The sequence below is a fragment of the Hypanus sabinus genome, chromosome 7, assembly GCF_030144855.1.
Source record: "Hypanus sabinus isolate sHypSab1 chromosome 7, sHypSab1.hap1, whole genome shotgun sequence".
In the NCBI taxonomy this organism is placed as follows: Eukaryota; Metazoa; Chordata; class Chondrichthyes; order Myliobatiformes; family Dasyatidae; genus Hypanus; species Hypanus sabinus.
In genome coordinates, this window is record NC_082712.1 from 58,750,188 (window position 1) to 58,764,196 (window position 14,009).

At 45.0% G+C, this 14,009-nt stretch overlaps 1 protein-coding gene across 8 annotated transcripts in view; it reads left to right on the forward strand.

The window, feature by feature from the left end:
- pip5k1ba (phosphatidylinositol-4-phosphate 5-kinase, type I, beta a) overlaps positions 1–13,721 on the forward strand; it is a 171,506-nt gene extending 157,785 nt beyond the window's left edge. For 7 of the 8 annotated variants that reach the window (XM_059974727.1, XM_059974731.1, XM_059974733.1 and 4 more), the window contains one exon: positions 12,426–13,721. In XM_059974727.1, the coding sequence (XP_059830710.1) occupies positions 12,426–12,440 (15 nt within the window). In that variant the 3' untranslated portion in view covers positions 12,441–13,721. The remainder of the gene's footprint in view (positions 1–12,425) is intronic. The other variant, XM_059974732.1, reaches the window with a different exon arrangement.
- The last annotated feature ends 288 nt before the right edge of the window (positions 13,722–14,009 follow it).

Consider the following 14,009-nt stretch of genomic DNA (forward strand, 5'->3'; position numbering starts at 1 on the left):
GTTGGTCCAATGCTGAGGGAGTGGAGACAAAGTACATCAGACACTCTCGGCTGAGTAATTGAGTCCCAGCAGACCAGATATCAGACATGCCAGGATCACAATTTGCTAGCTAGTATTATTCTAAAGACCTTCCATTTAGTCATTGGCCACCCCTGTATTTTGAGCATGAACTAATTATATACAGCATCTGTATGGGGCAAAAAAATCCAGTGCCTAAATTGCACTCTCTTGTAATTTTTTCCTCTCTATGGAGTTAAATTGGCTTTTAACTTGGGCAAGAATTCAACTAAGTATTCTATTTTTGTAACCTTCCAAACTCACAGCCATTATCCCTATGAAGGCACAATGACATGGAGTAGCTTTAATGTCTTCACCTGTAATTTCAAATGGATTACAAACCGAGATTTATGATTCTGAGACAAGGACAGAAGTTTTAAAAATTGTTCTCTTTTGAGCAAGTAGGGACACTTGAGACCTGAAATTTTGCCCACTGCAGTAAAATCACTAACGTATCCTTTGGTAATGCAATCATTACTTTTTTATCCATTACTTTTTACTCACATCTTATTCTTTTTATCCATGGTAAGACTATGTCATTGTCTCAATTTTTAAAAAAGACTTGATTGCTACAAGTGGTCTATCTGGGTAAGCCAGTAATTGATGAAAGAACTAAAGCCAAGTACTCACAATGACTGTATGTGCCCACAGGAATGAATGGTGTCTGATCAGGTATAGAAACTTTCCTGCTGTTTCTTTGGGGTGGTCTTGTAGCGCCTCATTTCCTAGCGTATCCGAACCGACTCACAATTAGATAGCCTACGGGGGTTTGCGAGCACAGAGCTTTGGAGCCTCTTCGCCATGGGGGGCCGGTTGACAGAGGCTTAAAAGTGAGGCTGAAGTTTTCGAATAAAGTTTTTCCTTCGACTGCAGTTACCGACTCCGTGTCGTAATTTTAGCGCTGCTTGTAGCATACCGCTACAATTGGTGACCCCGACGGTCCAAACGATTTTTGGACCAGAAATGACCGACGCCGCCTCTGTTCATGCGGTTTCGTTGAAACTGCCGGGTTTCTGGACACAGCGCCCGGACCTATGGTTCCAGCAAGCCGAAGCCCAATTCCACGTTCGCCGGATCACCTCAGAAGACACCCGCTACTACTACGTGGTGGGCTCCCTCGACCAGGACACAGCTGCCCAGGTCGCGGAGTTCGTACAGTCGCCCCCGGCAGACGGCAAGTACACGGAATTCAAAGCCCTGCTCCTCAGGACTTTCGGACTCTCACGGCGCGAGCGGGCTGCCCGTTTACTGCACCTGGACGGCTTGGGCGACAGACCTCCATCGGCTTTAATGAATGAGATGTTGTCTCTGGCCGAGGGACACACAGGCCTCATGTTTGAGCAGGCATTCCTGGAGCAGCTGCCCGAGGACATACGCCTGCTGCTGTCCGACGCGGATTTCAGTGACCCCCGGAAGGTGGCAGCCCGGGCGGACTTGCTGTGGAACGCCAAAAAGGTGAGCGGGGCGTCCATCGCACAGATCTCCCAGCCACGCTCCCGGCAGCAAACCAGTCCAGGCCCGGCCGCAGAGCCCACTAACCCCCGGCCCAATGACCACTGGTGCTTCTACCACCAGCGGTGGGGCGCAGAAGCCCGCCGTTGCCGCCCGCCCTGCAAGTTCCCGGGAAACGCCAGGGCCAGCCGCCGCTGATGGCTACGGCGGCTGGCCATCGGGATAGCCTCCTGTATGTGTGGGATAGAAGGTCGGGACGCCGGTTTTTGGTCGATACTGGGGCTGAGATCAGCGTTTTACCTCCGACGAGTTACGACACCCGCAGCAGGGCACCGGGTCCCCCCCTGAGGGCCGCGAATGGCAGCACAGTAAGGACCTATGGCACCCGTCAGGTGCAGCTACTGTTCGGCCCCAGCCAGTTCACGTGGGACTTCACACTGGCCGCCGTAGCCCAACCGCTTCTGGGTGCGGATTTTTTGCGAGCTCACAGCCTGCTGGTTGACCTGCCCAGGAAGAGACTGGTACACGCCGAGACCTTTCAGACGTTCTCCCTGGGCGCGGCCCAGTTGCCAGCCCCTCACCTCGGCTCCATCACGCTGTCCGACAACGACTTCACCAGGGTCCTGGCGGAGTTCCCATCAGTTCTGGCACCGCAGTTCACAGCAGCCATGCCCAGGCACGGCGTACAGCACCACATCCCGACACAGGGACCACCCCTCCATGCCCGTGCTCGGCGGCTTCCCCCGGACAAGCTCCGACTGGCGAAGGAGGAGTTCCAGAGAATGGAGGAATTGGGGATCATCCGGCGGTCCGACAGCCCCTGGGCTTCCCCCCTGCACATGGTGCCCAAAGCGACGGGGGGCTGGAGACCGTGCGGCGACTACCGCAGGCTGAACGAGGCTACCACACCGGACCGCTACCCTGTGCCGCACATTCAGGACTTTGCGGCAAACCTGCACGGCGCCCGGATCTTCTCCAAGGTCGACCTTGTCCGAGGGTACCATCAAATCCCGATGCATCCTGACGACGTCCCCAAAACGGCTCTCATCACCCCGTTTGGCCTCTTCGAGTTCCTCCGCATGCCGTTCGGCCTGAAGAATGCCGCACAGACGTTCCAGCGGTTAATGGACGCGGTGGGACGGGACCTGGACTTCGCGTTCATCTATTTGGATGACATCCTCATAGCCAGCGGCAGTCGTCAGGAGCATCTGTCCCACCTCCGTCAACTCTGCGCCCGACTGAGTGAGTACGGTCTTACAATTAACCCTGCCAAATGCCAGTTCGGACTTGATACCATTGACTTCCTGGGCCACAGGATTACTAAAGACGGGGCAGCCCCTCTGCCCGCTAAGGTAGATGCGGTCCGCCACTTCCCCCGACCCACCACGATCAAAGGCCTTCAGGAATTCGTAGGTATGGTCAATTTCTACCGCCGCTTCCTCCCTTCAGCTGCCCGGATCATGCGCCCCCTGTTCGCCCTGATGTCGGGTCCGAGCAAGGACATTACCTGGGATGAGGAGTCCGCCGCCGCTTTCGTTCAAACGAAGGAAGCTTTGGCTGACGCCGCAATGCTAGTACATCCCAGAATGGACACCCCTACCGCCCTCACAGTGGACGCATCAAACACGGCAGTCGGTGGGGTGCTGGAGCAGCTCATCGCAGGTCGCTGGCAACCCCTGGCGTTTTTCAGCAAACACCTGCGGCCACCCGAGCTCAAGTACAGTGCTTTTGACCGGGAACTGTTGGCGCTCTACCTGGCAATCCGGCATTTCAGGTACTTCCTAGAAGGTCGGCCCTTCACCGCGTTCACGGACCACAAACCGCTTACCTTTGCGTTTACGAAAGCATCCGACCCCTGGTCATCCCGCCAGCAACGCCACCTGTCCTACATCTCTGAATACACAACGGATGTCCGGCACGTCTCGGGTAAGGACAATGTCGTGGCGGATGCGCTCTCTCGCCCTACCGTTCATGCCCTTTCCCAAGGGGTAGACTTTGAGGCACTGGCAGAGGCACAGCAGGTAGATGAGGAGATTCCGAGTTACAGGACTGCAGTCTCTGGTTTGCAGCTCCAGGACCTCCCCGTGGGCCTAGGTGAGAGGACCCTACTCTGTGACGTCGCCACCGACCAGCCCCGTCCAGTCGTCCCCGCAGCCTGGCGGCGACGTGTTTTCGACTCCATTCATAACTTGGCGCATCCCTCCATCCGGACAACTGTCCGGCTGGTTTCCAGCAGGTTCGTTTGGCACGGTCTCCGCAAACAGGTCAGTGAATGGGCCAGAACGTGCATGCACTGCCAGACGGCCAAGGTTCAGCGGCACACCAAAGCCCCACCGCAGCAGTTCCATCCCGCCCACCGGCGTTTCGACCACATTCATGTGGATATCGTGGGCCCCCTGCCAGTGTCGCGCGGAGCGCGTTACCTCCTGACTATCGTGGACCGGTTCACAAGATGGCCAGAGGCGGTCCCGCTCACCGACACCACCTCCGAATCTTGCGCCCGAGCCCTGCTCGCCACCTGGATATCCCGCTTTGGTGTACCAGCCCACATTACCTCCGACAGAGGCGCCCAGTTCACCTCCAGCCTGTGGTCAGCTATGGCCAGCCTTTTGGGGACTCAGCTGCACCACACCACTGCCTACCACCCACAGTCGAACGGGCTAGTGGAGCGTTTCCACCGTCACCTGAAGTCGGCCCTCATGGCCCGCCTGCGAGGAGCCAACTGGGCGGACGAGCTTCCCTGGGTCCTTCTCGGCATCCGCACAGCGCCCAAGGACGACCTGCACGCCTCGTCGGCCGAGTTGGTATACGGCGCGCCCCTGGCCGTCCCCGGGGAGTTCCTACCAGCCCCGAGGGGGCAAGAGGAAGAACCCGCTGCAGTCCTGGGCAGACTTCGCGAGAAGCTCGGTAACCTGGCCCCCATACCCACTTCACAGCATGGGCGGCACCCGACCTGCGTACCCAAAGACCTACGGAACTGTAAGTTTGTGTTTGTACGAAGGGGCGGGCATCGGCCACCGCTGCAGCGGCCATACGAGGGGCCGTTTACGGTGCTCCGGAACAACGGGTCCACGTTCGTGCTGGACGTTGGGGGGAAGGAGGAGGTTTTCACGGTGGACCGCCTCAAGCCGGCCCATGTGGACCTGGCGCAACCGGCCGAGTTTCCGGCGCCTCGGCGCAGAGGCCGACCTCCCAAGCAGGTTCTGGCCCAGGCTGTGGACATTGGGGGGTGTATCGCCGGTTCTGGGGGGGGGTTATGTAGCGCCTCATTTCCTAGCGTATCCGAACCGACTCACAATTAGATAGCCTACGGGGGTTTGCGAGCACAGAGCTTTGGAGCCTCTTCGCCATGGGGGGCCGGTTGACAGAGGCTTAAAAGTGAGGCTGAAGTTTTCGAATAAAGTTTTTCCTTCGACTGCAGTTACCGACTCCGTGTCGAAATTTTAGCGCTGCTTGTAGCATACCGCTACAGTCTCTATACCATGGGGAAATGGGTAGGTCTTAATGAAAACAGTAGTTGTGACTTTTCATTTAACCATCTAAATGACTGTCCAAAATAATACAAATTGTGTCAAATGCTCACTAGGTTAGGTGTGATGATACCTCCATTTCGTTTTATATTGCCATTGCCTCCAAATTATAAAGTTATTCATTGGATGCAAAGCATTTTGAAACACAGACTGGGGAGAAAAGCAATAGGAATGCATATTATTTTATAAACATGAGAAAGTCTGCAGATGCTAGAAATCCAAAGCAACTTGCAAAATGCTAGAGGAACTCGGCAGGCATGGGAAGTCCTGAAGAAGGGTCTCTGCCTGAAACATCAACTGTTTATTCTTTTTCATAGATTCTGCCTGATCTACTGAGTTCTTCCAACATTTTGTATGTATTGCATATCATTTTATTAAATATAAGCTGTCCCCACTCAACAACCCCCATCTCTCCAATCAGATTCTGCAGAAATCTACTGGACATGTGAATGCAGAAACCAGCCTTCAGTGAGTGTGTAAACAATCAATTCCACATAAAGGTTAGCATTCAAATGTGCAAACTTGACACTGACTGCCCTCCCCATCTCAAACAGTTTTCCCCTAGCTAATAATGACCTTAAGATATGGTTTCATTTGGACGTTGTTTATGAAGGTAATTTGGAAGTTTACATGCAATGCCAAGGTCGTTTCCTTATCGAGTCTTTAGTATTTGTGTTTGTCCACGTGAACTGTCTGTAGAAAGATAAAAGGAACTGTAAATATTCAAGTTTTAAGTTACTCCCCTAAATAGTAATGTTTGAACACCTGCACTTAAGCACTTCTTCTAGAAGCATCCTACTCTTCTAGTTACTGTACTGGGAGCAAGAAAATAACTTGTACAGAAATTAAAAAAGAGTGCTGGAAATATTCCACAGAATGGACAGCACCTTTGGAGAGAGAAGCAGAACTGAAGTTTCCAGCCAGTGTCCTGTCCTCCAGTTTTGACCTAATAATCTGTTTTATGTGAACTTAGTTAAGGGATTAATATTACACAAGAAACATGAGGACAAATCCACTGTGCCATTTAAGCTAGAGCTATGGGACCTGAGGTCTTTCGGTGTCTGCCTGAGAAGACAGGCAGAGCCTCTGTTTAATATTTCACCTGAAAGATGGCACCAGTGACAATGCGGCACTCCCTCAATGTAGTAGTGGAATGACAGCCTAGGTTATCTGCACAAGTCTAAGCAGACCTCAAACCAACAATCTTTTGTTTTCCTCTTTACTATTTATTTGCTTTCTGACAGGGAGTGTGGGTGGGTGTTGATAAATCAAATTAGGTTTGTGATTTCATGGTGGGTGTTTAAAGAGAATGAAGCAGATCAAAATTACAGTCACAACAATGTCAGTATCATCAAAATGATCTTTGTGCAATTAACCTATTGTAAGAACATGAGATGCTCTGAAAAGCCACAAGCACCTGAAACGAACACTTCCTGTGAAAAGTTAAAACCAAACAAAGAATCACAATGGTGTGAGTATCCAAAGAGGAATTGTTAAATATTGCACCTTCCATTTAACAGCCCAACAAGTTAGAACATAGCACAATACAACACAGAGATACACCTTCCGGCCCACAATGTTTGACTGAATCAAATGCTCAAGTAAACTAATCTCTGCTCTACACAGTATCCATTCAAACTGCTTCCATTTCCTGCACATAACCTAAAATGGCTGACTCTTGCACAACTAGGACCACGTTATCCAATAAAATCAAGTTTATTGTCATAAGCATAAGTATTTATATACATAGTTGCGATGAGAAAATTTACTTAACAGCACCATCACAGGCCCGTGGCATCATACAAGCAGCATTTACAAGAAAAACATGCATTAAAATAAATTGAACACATTTTTTGCAAGAAGGAATACAAGTAGAACAAAAAATTGTCAATTTTAGTGTAAGTGATCGAAGTGTAAAGTGGTGTTAAACTGCAGTGATTAGGATTGTGATGATTGGTCAAGAACAGAATAGCTGAAGGGGAATAGCTTCTCTTGAACCTGGTGGTGTGGGACTCCAGTTTGAGTTGGTTTTTCATTCAAAGGTGTGAAAACAATACTGAAAAATATACCCAGACAGCCAGTGAACCTAATCTAAGTGTCTCCAGCACGTGCAATCCTATGCTACCAGTGTAAAGGAAATGCGACTTCTCTTCCAACTGTATCTTGCTGCACATTTTTTTTGGGTCAGCTCCAGGAGAGGACTGCCACCTGCTGGGAAAAGGGATATCGCAAAGTCATTGGATCATCAGATCAGTTTAGACAAAATATGCAAGCCTCCATAAAGATTGTGTTATGCATTCTGCACAGAGGGAAACTAAGCTTAAGAGCTTAAGACTAGGTAACCTTGTTTATGAGAAATTACCTTGTTAGAATTATTTGACCTAATGATTTGATATGGAACAGGAAAAACAGAAATTTGACTGCATACTCCAATCATGTGAATGCAAAACATTTGACCTACATCAGACTGCTGTTTATTGATTATAGCTCAGCGTTCAACATCATCACACCCTCAGTACTAATCAACAAGTTCCAAAACCTGGGCCACTGCAACTACCTTATCAGGAGACCACAGTCAGTGCAGGTCAGAAATAACATCTCCTCGTGACTGACAGTCAACACTGGCTCACCTCAAGGATACGTGCAGAGCCCATTGCTCTCCTCTTTCTCTCTACACCCATGGTTGTGTGATTAGGCACAGCTTAAACAGCAGCTATAAATTTGTTGACAGAGTTTCAGATGGTAACAAGGAGGCATGCAGGAGTGATATCGATCAGCTAGTTGAGTGGTGTCACAACCATAACTTTGCACTCACTGTCAGTAAGACCAAGAACTTGACTGAGGACTTCAAGAAGGGGAAATCAAGGGAATACACACCAGATCTCATTGAGGGATTATCAGTGGAAAGAGTGAGAGGTTTCAAGTTCATGGGTGTGAACATTTCTGAAAATCTGTTCTGGACCCAAAATGTTGATGTAATTTGATGCAGCTATTTTTCATTAGGAGTTTGAGGAGACTTGGGATGTCAGCAAAGACGCTTCCAAATTTCTTCAGCTGTACTGTAGAAAGCCTTCTAACTAGTTGCATCACTATCTGGTATGGAGGGGCCACAGCAAAGGATCAAAAAAAGCTACAGAAAGTGCTAAACTCAGCCAGCTTCAACATGGACACTAGCCTCCTTAGCATAGCACTTGTCATTAAGGACCGCACCCCCCTCCCCCCCCCCCCCCCCCCCCCCCCACAAACCAGGAAGGCTGTACAACAGGTAGTCAAAGCTACCCAATGCATCTCAGGCATCAGCCTGCCCGCCATCAAGAACACAGAGTATACTGTATACTGAAAGATGCCGGAAAAAGGCTAGTAACATCATGAAGGATCCCAGCCACCCTGCTCATGGACTGTCCCACTCCATCAGGATGGAGCATCCACACCAGGACCATCAGACTCAAGAACAGCTACTTTCCCCAAGCAGTAAAGCTGATCAACACCTCCATTCACTAACTCACCCTTTTACACCTCCAATCACCACTACCTTATCAATTCCCATCAGTCACCTTATGAACAGCCACTCCTGTGCCGAACATCACTTTATAGACAACAATCAATTTATGTATTTATATATAAATACACACAATATGTTAATGTTATTGTTATTGTGTACTTTATCTTATTGCATTTTGTTTTGTGCTGCATTGGATCCAGACTAATGATTTTTTCATTCTCCTTTACACTTTTTTTTTACTGAGAATGACATTAAACAATCTTGAAAATTTGATTTGAATTGAACCATAAAGGAAGGAGGAACAGGAGTCTGAAGTCACACACTCAATGCTTTAGGAACAGCTTCTTCTCCTCTGCCATCAGATTTCTGAATAGACAATGAACTCATGTACACTACCTCACTTTTTTTCTTTTGCCCTCTTTTTGCACTACTTATCTATTATGATTCTGACCAACCTTACTTCAGATTGATGTGCTCCAGAATGCACTGAAGGACAAGAAAGAATTTTACACAATAGGTGGTACAAAAAAAATCAATTTCCCTGTTGTTAAATACTCCAAATGAAATCAGTCACCTTTGAATTATTTTATTTAGCAGAAATATAAAATGATGACCAAAGTAAGAAAAGTTTGTCCTTGGGTCAGATTGTGAATTTTGGTTCAACTTCATTGTGACTGCAAAAAATTTGTTTAGGAACAAGTGACATGGAGGGGCAGGGGTAGGGGTTGCAAGCGTGACCCCACTATTTCAGAAATGAGAAAGGGGGGCTTATCAGTCTGTTAGCTTATCATCACGCTTGATGGTTAATGCAAACCTGGTGGGATGAACGTCTTGCTTTTGTGTTTTGTGGCTCTAGACGTGGAATATTTTTAAACATCTGGTGTATCAGATCTGAATTGACATTGTTTATTTTTGTCATGTACTGAGGTACAGTGAAAAGCTTGTCTTGCGTACTGTTCATACAGATCAATTCTTTACAGAGTTCATCAAGGTAGTAGAAGGTAAAACAATAACAGCATTCAGAATAAAGTCCAGCAGCTACAGAGAAAGTGCTGTCAGTTAGACAGTAAAGTGCAAGATCTTAGTAAGTTTGTGAGGTCACAAATCCATCACATTGTTCTTAAAAGAGCAAGGTAGAAGCTGTCCTTGAGCTTCTTGGGATATACTTTCATACTTCTGTATCTTCTGCCCAATGGAAGAGGGGAGAAGAGAGGATGTTCGAGGTGGGTAGGCTCTTTGATTATGCAGGCTGCTAACTGAAGCACCAAGAAGTAGGGGCAGAGTCCATGGAGGGAAAGCAGGCTTGTGTGATGGGCTGAGCTGTATCCACAGCTCTACTGTTATGGGCAGAACAGTTGGCGTTCCAAACAATGATGCATCCAGATGGGCTGCGTTCTATGGTGTCTGGGCTAAAAATTAATAAAGCTCAACAGGGAAATGCCAAGTTTCTTTTGCCTCGATGAAAATAGTAAATGATGTCTCCGTGGTTAGGTCAGGACAGGTCATTGGTCTCCTTGTCTAAGAAATGGCATATTTCCCATAGTGGGTGTCCAACAAAGGTTCACTAGACTGGTACAGGGTTAGTTCTGTGAGGAGAGACTGAATGGAGTAGGCCTGCATTCTCTAGAGTTCAATTTTAAGAATGTCATAGGCTGGATGCAAGGAGGATCTATTCACAGGCTGAGGAATCTAGAACCAAAAATTGGATTCTCTAAATAAAGGAAAGTTTGTTAAAGAAAACAAGTTAAAATTTCTTGCACAGAATGGTGAATCTTTGGAATTCTGTTTTCCAGATGATTGTAGAGGGTATTAGTTAAGCAAGCATTTATTTCCCATTCAAGTTTCCTCTAAACCAGGGGTCCCCAACCTGGGGTCCACAGACCCTTTGGTTAATGGTAGGAGTCCATGGTGTAAAATAAAAGGGTGGGGAACTCCTGCTCTATACTGAGGGCAATTGATTGGACCGATTATTGAGGTAAGGATGGCAGATTTCTGTCCCTACATGACAACTGAACCAGGTGGATTTTATGACAGTCTGGTAATTCTGCAGTAGCCATTTTTAATACTACTCGCCTTCCAGATTTACTTAATTGTTGCAGAAGGTTTTGAACTTGTTTCTCAAGAACATTGGATGAGGCTTTGAGATTGCCAGTCGAGTGATTTAATAACTGTACTAACATTTCATGTCAGATCACAATTATGGCTTCACACCAGAAATACCAGCTTCTGTTATTTTGTTTTCCATGAACAAGAGCTCCTAAGTGAGAATTGTCATAGCATAGTAATAGCATTATCTTTTAACTAAGATTATATTATCTCAAGTATTTTAAATAAAATGAAATGTTTGTTATACTTTTTTTAAAGTTGTAATATTACTGTTTGTATAAGCATAGTAAATTATTTCTTAACTATGGGGGTGGTGACTTTTAAAATTCTATTATGGTTAATATTCTATTATTTATTGAGTATGCCCACAAGAAAATGAATCTCAGGGTTGTATATGGTGACATATATGTACTTTGATAATAAATTTACTGTGAATTCTGGTTTCCTGCTGCAGTCCAAAGATGTGCAGTACCAGTCAGTAAGTTAATTGGGCTTTGTAAATTGTTCTGTGATTAGGCCAGGATTAAGTCAGAGTATTGCTGGGTAGCACAGCTCAAAGGGCTGGATGGGCCTATTCCCACTGCATCTCAATAAATAAACTTTGAACTGATCTGATTCACCCACAATATATGACTTATTGACTCTTAAATCCTCCTGAAGGTAAGGAAGCGAAACTGCAACCTGTGAGGTGTTGCCCTGTAGAAATCTTTGCTAAGATTATATAGGGCTCTGTTCATAACATATTTTATGCACTGTGAAGTTCTATTTTAACCCTGAGAGGCTGTTTCCTCTAGTTGGAGAGTCTAGAACTGGGGTACATAGCTTAGAAGAAGTGTCACTCATATTAGGACTTAGACAAAAAAGTCAAATAGATCAGATAGAAACAGAGTTGTTACTTTGGTTCAAAGAACCTTTAGTAGAAGAAGAAGAAATATTTCCCACAGATGCTGCCTGACTACCGAGTGTTTCCTGCAGTCTATTTTTATTAAAGATTTCTACCATCTCCTATTTATTTTTTAAATTTTCATTAGAAATGCTACATTAGGCTTCCCTTACACAACGTGTTATGTAAATACTGGGACTGAAGTATCAAACCCTGCAATACCCATTTGTCACTCATCTGCCACCTTGAAAAAGACCAATTTCTTCTCATGCCTTGCCTGTCAACCAGTTTTCAACCCATCCCGATATGTTGTCTGCAAAAGTTTGCATATTAACCTGTCATGTGAGACCTTATCAAAGGCTTTCTGAAAATCTAATCAAACAGAAACTCCAAGATTGTGAATTGAAATTCTCTGTCTTGGAGGTCTGTGGATACTGAATCATTGAAGATTTTTAAAATGAAATCTATGTTTGGGTACTCAGGGAAATGGAGGATATGGAAATGAGGCAAAAATAGGCAAAGTACGGAATCAGATATGATCTATTGCAATGGGAGAGTGGAGGAAGTGTCCTCAACCCAATTCCCTTTCCATGGTGTCTAAAAATTTTTTCAGTCTTAATCTGGAATATCCACATGTCACTGTGGTGCAGAACTATAAAAATATTCAAGACCTGAAGCAAAAATAATTCTCTTCATTTTTTTGAAATAGTCTGCCCTTATCAAGAGTACAACCCAAGTCATGAGGAACACTTGCCCCATTAATCTCCCAAGACACTTGAATTTCTATATCAAGCCTATATTCCACATATATTGCACTGTAATGTTGAGATTTCATGGTTCTAGGAAATTGAAATGAATTATTTTAAAATATTAATTTCTTTTTTAACTTATACAGAACTGCATCCCGTGAAGGTTATTGCAGCATTAGAAATCTTTAATGCAACTGCCTTCCCTAAGAAGATTTTTGTTTTTAACCTAGTAACTCGATGGGATGAATTTGTTGGATGGATGTCAGCACAGGCAGAGAATAAACCTAGCCTAAACATTCCTTCACTACCTGGAAAGGAAAGATACTCTCTACGCTCCGGCTAATTGAAGAATTAAAACAGAAGTCTCGTTTATTAAACAGAGGATTGTATAAACTCAGATACGTGCCATGGACCTTGTGAACTGACATTGAACAGGCCAGGATTCAAAAAAGAACATTTCACACTTCAGCACCATGTCTTTGTTGTCTGCTGTACAAATAGCTACTTTATTTTTTTCCTCATTTATGTGATCCCTCTTGATCATCTGGGGGGAAGAAAAAAAGTTCAGCATTTTTACTGGTTCTGAAATTCTACCAGATTTATATTTTGTTACTTTGCTGGTTTTGATTGCATACATTTCAGTATCTGGCAATTTTAGAAGTAAAAATTTTTCAGATGCCAAAAACACTTGTGCCTGAAGCGTGGGTGTTAACTTTTCTATTTTGTTAAATTTCCTAAGGAGCAATCTTTTAACCAGCCTATGGATAAAATTGTCTACTTTGTACTTGCATTGAATTGCAATGTTTGCACATGACTACATTAACAGATATTCTAGAAACTCTAGTTTCGCTTACCTGTCAGTTTAAACAAAAGTTTACAGAAATGTATACACATCATCTCAATGTATATTTTAAATATGACAAAGAGTCTATTTTAATGAACTCTTTCTGGGAGATCTTAAAGGTCTCTGTAAATAAATATCTATAAAATTGTAATAAGTTTGCTTGAGATGCTTCCTGCAATGTAACGTTCACTTAACAAAACTCGTGTACAGGAATAATCTGTCAAATTTATGTTCTTCTGAGTTGTATAATAATTGAATGGCCTGCTGAAATTTATGCTGCATTATGTCTGTAAATTGTATAGGACTTGAGTTTTGCTGCCATTCTGAATCACTGTAAATCTTTTTCCAAGCAATCATGTTCAGATTATTTAAATGTTACATTATTGTTGAGCATCTATTTATTGAAATTAGTCTTTCTGCAGCCATTTTTCTGGTAATCAGAGATTCTTGGCATCCCCTAGCAGATGTGGTTTAGCACTGCATAACCTGGAGTGCAAACTAAAGAGCGGTTTAATTGGCCAATGTTTTGAATCAAATAGAAAGCACTTAGAAAGAGACCACCAGCAGAGAATGAATAAAAAAAATGTTTAACTTGAAACTGAAGCATCACTTCGTTTTTTTAAATTTGCAAACTGCCTGGTATTGCTTTCTCTTAAGAGACTTGGGTGTCATTTGTGTGTCCTAAGTAATCTTCAGCATTTTACCTAGAAACTACACGTAACTGATCAGCAGGAAGGATTTCATTCTATCAACCTGGCCAAGGAATCTGTTTATTTTGAATGGCAATATTATTCTGAAATTGAAGCCCTGAATTTGCACTCCTTATTTATGGGTAAAGCATATCTTTGTACCATATTTGATAACTGTCCTAGTATATTGACTGAAG